The sequence below is a fragment of the Notothenia coriiceps genome, unplaced genomic scaffold, assembly GCF_000735185.1.
Source record: "Notothenia coriiceps isolate Sejong01 unplaced genomic scaffold, NC01 NC01_scaffold00027160, whole genome shotgun sequence".
Classification (NCBI taxonomy): Eukaryota; Metazoa; Chordata; class Actinopteri; order Perciformes; family Nototheniidae; genus Notothenia; species Notothenia coriiceps.
The window spans coordinates 1,104-7,683 of record NW_011359861.1 but is presented as its reverse complement, the minus strand read 5'-3'; the positions used below and the strand labels follow the sequence as shown (position 1 = coordinate 7,683).

The window sequence follows — 6,580 nt, the reverse complement described above, 5'->3', positions numbered from 1 at the left end:
CCAGAACGACCTATTTTTCTTCCTGGCTTGCTCTATAATGATCCAATTCAAATGCAATGCCAACAACAACTCAACAGCAACAATGCAAACTACGACAAGAACCCACACATTACGCATTGATTAGAGCGGCTATAAAGTGTTGAAGCGCTCAAATTTGAAACTGTTTCAACCTGTCACCTGTCAGAATCGAGACGAGGCAGTGCATTGAATCACCTGATTGGACGGCGAACCAGTGAGTTGATTCATTCAGGAAATGAAGCAGGTGCTGGTTCGGACGTCACATTTCACGTGATTTGAAGCAGTTGCTGCTTCGGACGTCACATGTCACGTGATTTGAAGCAAGCTTCGAAGCACTGCTTCTATGGAATAGGAAGTCCAGGGTTGAAGCTCCGTTCGAAGCTTCAGTGTCAAACTGCCATCACTACAGATCACCGTTCTGCTCCTTTCCCCCTCTAACTCCGGTTTTCTCGTGTCGCATTGTGGTTAATTCACAGTTTCACGCTAATGCAGAATAAATCTCTCATCCCTGTCCGCAGGCTATCGGAGCGACCCTGCTGATCAGTGCGGCCCCTTTCCTCATCCTGTTCCTGATTCCAGTTCAGTCCAACAGCGACCAGCACCAGAACCTGCTCAAGGTGCTGCTCAGCTTCGCCTCAGGCGGACTGCTGGGTGACGCCTTCCTCCACCTCATACCACACGCTTTGGGTAGGTAGTGATCCCCAGAAGTCGGCTCAATTGTTACTGACTTTTATTATACTCTCCTGTTGGCTTAATTGTGTCAAGAGGTGTGTTCAGGTGCATTTGTGATGTAAAACATGCCTGGTGTTATAAGAGGGCTAATGCAGGGAGGTTTTGTTCAAATAAAAGAGAGTGTGGAACCAAACTAATGACTAACAGGGACGCAGGGGATTTTAAATACCCGGTGACTTTTTTTCTCACAGCTCATGTTTACTTTTCTCTCTGATCTCGTAGCTCACTTTCACTCCCTATCGATACTTCAGCATCCCAACCATGGATAGCCACAACACTTCTGCAAACTTAACACAGACATAAAGAAACAATATTGTCAGTGAGCTAATGACGGCAATGATCAAATGCTCATTGAAAACCCAGACATTGTAGCAGGATCCTCCGCTTGTCTGTTTTTATGTTGATGTCTCTTCTTGTGTGCACAGAGCCCCACTCTCACCATGGAGAAGAAGATCACGGACACTCGCATGCAAGTGAAGAGTCACAGGACCACGGCCACTCCCACGGTACGCAATTACTGCCTATTCTCTGAGTGTATGTCCTCAGATGATCCCAGGTGTGGAAATACGTAAAAAATAAATGTACAGAAGCCAAAAGAATACCCTATTTTGACTCTATAGATGGTGACATGTACTGTCAGCAGTGTATTGTAATGAGCAGGATTAACATGGGACGTCAGTACGTTTCAGACTCTGTTCATGCGTCACAGTTCTAACCTGTGTTTCCTGTCCTCTTCCTGCACAGGGGCTGCCCACGGTCACACGATGTCCGTGGGTCTGTGGGTTCTCGGTGGGATCATAGCCTTCCTGGTTGTGGAGAAGTTTGTGCGGGCACTGAAGGGAGGCCACAGTCATTCCCACGGCCACTCACATGGTACGCCGATGTAACACACTCATTGTTATATATCAAATATTCATATGCAGGACTTTTCTTAGTCTGATCATGCTAAAGATTGCAGTGTTTCACACTTTATTATCTATTTGCATTATTTGTGTACAGTGTGTCCAGATAATTAGCCCAAATGGCTTTAGAAATCTAAAGCCTCTTTACCTAGTATTGTAATATTCAATCTGGGATCTGAGGCTAATTTGTACACTCTTGTAACATTCCCAGATGCTCCCAAGGAAAAGGACAGCGATGGGGAAGATGAAAAGGAAGGAAAGAAGAAAGAGGGGAAAAAAAGCAAAGACAAAGCGGTGTCAAAGAAAGAGGAGCCAAAGAGCACAGGTGGATAAAATGTAGATTTTTCCAGATGTACTTATGAACCATGAACACTAGCACCTTCTGCTGGTCAGACACTACCATGTCTGAGATGAGGAGTGATTATGCGTTATAGTTTCCTTTCGTCGTTTAATTAAAAAGTTTAGTCCTACGTATAGGTACTACCTTTTTCTAGTGTGGAATAAAAATGTGAAATGTACCTAAGGGTAAGAGATGGGTTATTTAATGCAAAGACAGTTTTTATTTCTCCAATGTCCTGAAAGTGTTATCTCAGGAACACCTTGAGAGAATTTTTTGTATTTCATTTTATTCTCAAGCAAGAACTGATTTGATTTTGGTGGTTAAAGGTCAAGGTCACTGTGACCTCACAAAACTGGGTTTTGGCCAACTTCCTAGGATAGTACAGACATGGATGCAAACTGCGGCCTCACCAGCAGGCGGAGGTAAACAGCTGTGATGGGGTTATTCCAGTTTAGTAGATGAGGGAGTGGTTTCAGGCGTGGCCAAGTCACGTTTTCTGGGGCTGCAAACACACGTTGGCTTTTATGAAACCGTCAGTCATCTATTGGCGCATTCACACTACAGCGCGGAGCTCGCTTTAAGCGTGCCGAGCCGTGCGGGGCCTGTTTTTGGTTGCGCTTACACTTGGCCTAGTTCCGGCCCGGGGGTACTTTTTCACAGTTTTTCTGGCCCCATAAAATCGTGGTTCTAGGGCCAGGAACAACCAGGCTGAGTCGGGCTGAGTATGCTAAACTAGAGAGAGAATCGCTGGCAAGGGGGCTACAACTACAACAAGATGAACATATTTGACCGTGATTTAATTGTAATACACTTTTCAAAATGATGCCGAAGTAACAACATACTGATACCGGTTAGTAAAAACCATGAATTAAGGCTTTGACAAGTCTGCAGACAGACGGCAGGCGAAAAACCCTTTTTTAAATGCGTGTTTTCTAAATGGAGCTTGGCTAAGCTAACGTTATATATGCTCCGACCGTCCACACTCACAACAACGGCCTTGTTACGTGCTCCCCTCCTGTTTGTCTCTCTCTGTCTCCCTGCTGCACAGACACACCTGGTCCGCCCCTGGCTCCGCCTCCCCCAGGTGTCCCAATTACGTTCAGCTGGGGACTTGAAAAGCAGAAGCTGGAGGAGAAGAGCTCTCTTCCCCAATCTTAACGCCGGATGAGGTTTTCCGTGGTGTCCTCCTTCTTCTACTTCAGGATCTGTAGATTCCCAAGTGTCTATATCTTATGTAAACTGGAGGAACAGGTAGTTTAGGTTTTTTCGCAGCTTTGTTTTCTCCCGTAGGGACTTGTTAGGTTTTTGGGTAGCGGAGGGAAGCGCTGGGTCCTACGGCCCGTGGTGTGGCTGGCCCAGGCCCCCTTTGTCCTTTTGTTTGTTTTCCTGTCCTCCAGCGCATTGTTCATTTGCCGGTTGGCCATGTAAGTACGGAGGTATCAATAAATGAACACCGTTAAATGCTGCGTGTTTGTTGTGTTGTTTTCTATGTTGCGGTTCTCCCCAACGAGTCTCTACCATTAAGTAGAGGGCTGGGTCGTAACATATGGGGGCTCGTCCTAACGCTGTCTCGGGCAGGTGGATAGTGCTTCTTGTGCACCTTGACAGTTATGTTTTTTTTTTAATGTTGTTTGTATACAGTGTAGAGCTGCTTGTGTGGTAGCCTAACTGGTATCAGTGTTGTTGTTGTTTTTTTGGGGGGAAGTTTAAATTTAAGTATTGCGTTATGGATTTTGATTTAGAAGGGTTTGTTGCTGGTCCAACGCGGGGGAAGTTGGATGCATGTAGTAAGCAACAACTTGAGTTAGTCGCAGGCAGGTTTGAAATTCAAATGAGTAAACAGAGCAGGAAGCAGGTAATTAAGGAACAGCTGTTGGCTGCACTCATAGAACAGGAAGTGTTGTCGGAGGAAGCGGGTGTTGGTTNTTCATCCAAAGACGAGGAAACAGAGGTCGCTCCGACAATGAGCGAGCTTCAGCTTCAGCTGGAGCTACGAAAGCTGATGATTAGAGAGAAGGAGATTGACATAAATAAACCAGCGACTGTATTCGCCATGACACAGACAGTCTGTGGTTTGTACTTGTTTAACTTTTGTCTAGTTTCTGAACAGATATGAAGAGCTGTGAGCTCTGAGTGCTAAGAGCTAACGGCTGTGTTGTTTTACTGGGGCGCTCATTGAAGACGACGTCATGGCTCCGCCTACACTGCGTTACTATAGTAACTACCCCAGTTCCTAAACTGTAATGTGAGCGCAGCATTAAAGTGAGCCGGGCCTAATAAGGCCTAACCAAACCGAGCGAGGCCGAGCGAGGCCTGCAGTGTAAATGCGCCATAAGTATCATAAGCTTTGAATTTGCCTGTAGGGTTGAAAAATCTAGAAACAGAAACTTAATCTTCTTTTGGCATAACTTCAGTTAGTCATATTAGCACTGGTATGTGCTGCTGACATAATTGATGCCACATGTATGTGAATAACGTGTCCTCCATCTAACAGAGGGCCACAGAAATGCTCCCTGACATCGTGTTTGTAGTTGGAGACTGGAAACAGTGTGTTCTAATCCTCATTTCTTCTTTATTGTCTCCACTAACAGACATCAAGGTGTCGGGTTACCTGAACCTTGCAGCTGACTTCACACATAACTTCACTGACGGCCTGGCCATCGGAGCGTCGTTCCTCGTCAGTCCTGCGGTGGGCGCCGTCACCACCCTCACCATCCTGCTTCACGAGGTCCCACATGAGATCGGAGACTTTGCCATCCTTGTTCAGTCCGGCTGCACCAAAAAAAAGGTAGCTGATAACTCAAGCTGCAGCTTCTTCTTGTCCAACACAGACAATAGGCAGGATCCTAAAGGAAGTCTATTGGCCCAGTCTTCTGTAGACCCAGTCATCAAATAAATGGACTTTGCTAAATATAGATTTATATAATACATTTGACTTTGTGAAATATCACAGTGATCCCCCCTTAAAATAAAGGGCCGGCAGCAAATTGAAATTTGTAGGGCCTTTAAACGATAATTGGTGTGTAATTACAGATTAAATGTTTTCAGTTTCTATGCAAATTGATTTGAAAATAAACGTTTTAATCAAACTTAATTTGTATAAGAGATTTTGAAGAAAAAAAAGCAATTGTGTTGTAGTTATGGAGACTCATAAGACTTGAATCATCCTCTTCTTCTTTCCCATCAGGCCATGTGTCTACAGCTGCTGACGGCTCTGGGAGCTCTGGCCGGCACATCTTGCTCCCTATTGGCTGAGGGCGTGGGCGCTGCGGCGACCGCCTGGATCCTGCCGTTCACTGCCGGCGGATTTGTTTACATCGCCACGGTGACCGTGCTCCCAGAACTGCTAGCGGGCCGCACCAGTTTCGGCCAGTCTCTGATGGAGATCCTGGCCCTGCTGTTCGGAGTGGGCATGATGGTGCTGATCGCTGAGTACGAGTGAGACGGAGAGAGAAGAGGGTCAAAAGTGGTTGAAAAAAATAATGCTGGTTTTAAGTAGAGTCCAATTGGATTATGATTTGTCAGAGGTGTTTTTTTGTATTGCTTCTGTTTTGGGACGAGCACCACCTACTGATGGGGAATGGATGATTTTTGTTATGTTTTTTTTAGCGTTTCACGTGCTGATTTGTTATACTGTATTTTTGGGAGAGACTGAGAGTTGGAAAGTAACAACCTGATGGAAACATATTTTAAGGACTGCTTTTCATTAAGGGTCTACATCAGGACAGGATGAGAAATATTTCTGTCCGCTGGTTTCACAATTTACACACCGTGTTCAAGACACCGATCGTCAGCTTCACTTTTACTGGTGCCGGTTTCCAAGAGTGGCTTAAAGTAGATTCATCTTCCAGCACATTTTCTGTCCTTTTGCAAATTAAATCTGCATTTCAGAGTTGGGTCAGTGAAAGGGAAGCAATGGCAGTGACCGGCTTGTTAACGTGTCTGTCTGGAGATGATGAATGTTAATATTTTTACATTCTAAAAATAAAAGTAAAAGTTGTGGCTTCTACAGATGTACTCTGACAAACATTTGAATGACTTCAAAGTAACAAGCTGTTTTAGCCTTTACCATTCCTACACAATCTACTGTATAGTTTATTAACTAACGATGGATAGTCAAGGAGAATACTGACAGCTGTGATGAACATCCCCAATAAAGGTTTATAATTTCCTGTGATTACTTTGCAGCATGTTTTCTAATTAAAGGCAAATACTTTTAAATGCTATAGAAAGTCTGTAAATAATCAAATGGCCTGTTTTTAAAATGTAACATGATTGAAATTCAGTTCGAAGGAACAGAATGTAATCTGCTATCAACCTACCTAAGAAGCAGATAATACTCAATTGGCTCTTTACTAGGGTTGCAAAATTCCGGGAATTTTCAAAGATGGAAACTTTCCATGGGAATTAACGGGAATTTATGGGAATAAACTGGGAATTTTCTAAATTGAAGGTTGGCTCTTCATAGGGAACTTAAATATAGTTGGAGGAAGTATATTTGAGCATAATCTTGACTAAAACAAACATGCCATTCAAGTACACTTGAATATCCATGCCATTCCTCAATCACACATAGCACACGGCTTAC

The 6,580-nt window shown here is 44.2% G+C and overlaps 1 protein-coding gene across 1 annotated transcript; it reads left to right on the top strand.

Annotated features, from left to right (window-relative positions):
* Positions 1-521: 521 nt before the first annotated feature.
* slc39a7 (solute carrier family 39 member 7) lies at positions 522-6,167 on the top strand (the record flags this gene model as incomplete). The annotated part of the gene is made up of 6 exons (XM_010785126.1): positions 522-705; positions 1,176-1,256; positions 1,495-1,623; positions 1,864-1,977; positions 4,584-4,780; positions 5,180-6,167. Coding segments are annotated over 6 exons (960 nt in total), but the record flags the coding sequence as incomplete, so codon positions are not given.
* Positions 6,168-6,580: the final 413 nt, after the last annotated feature.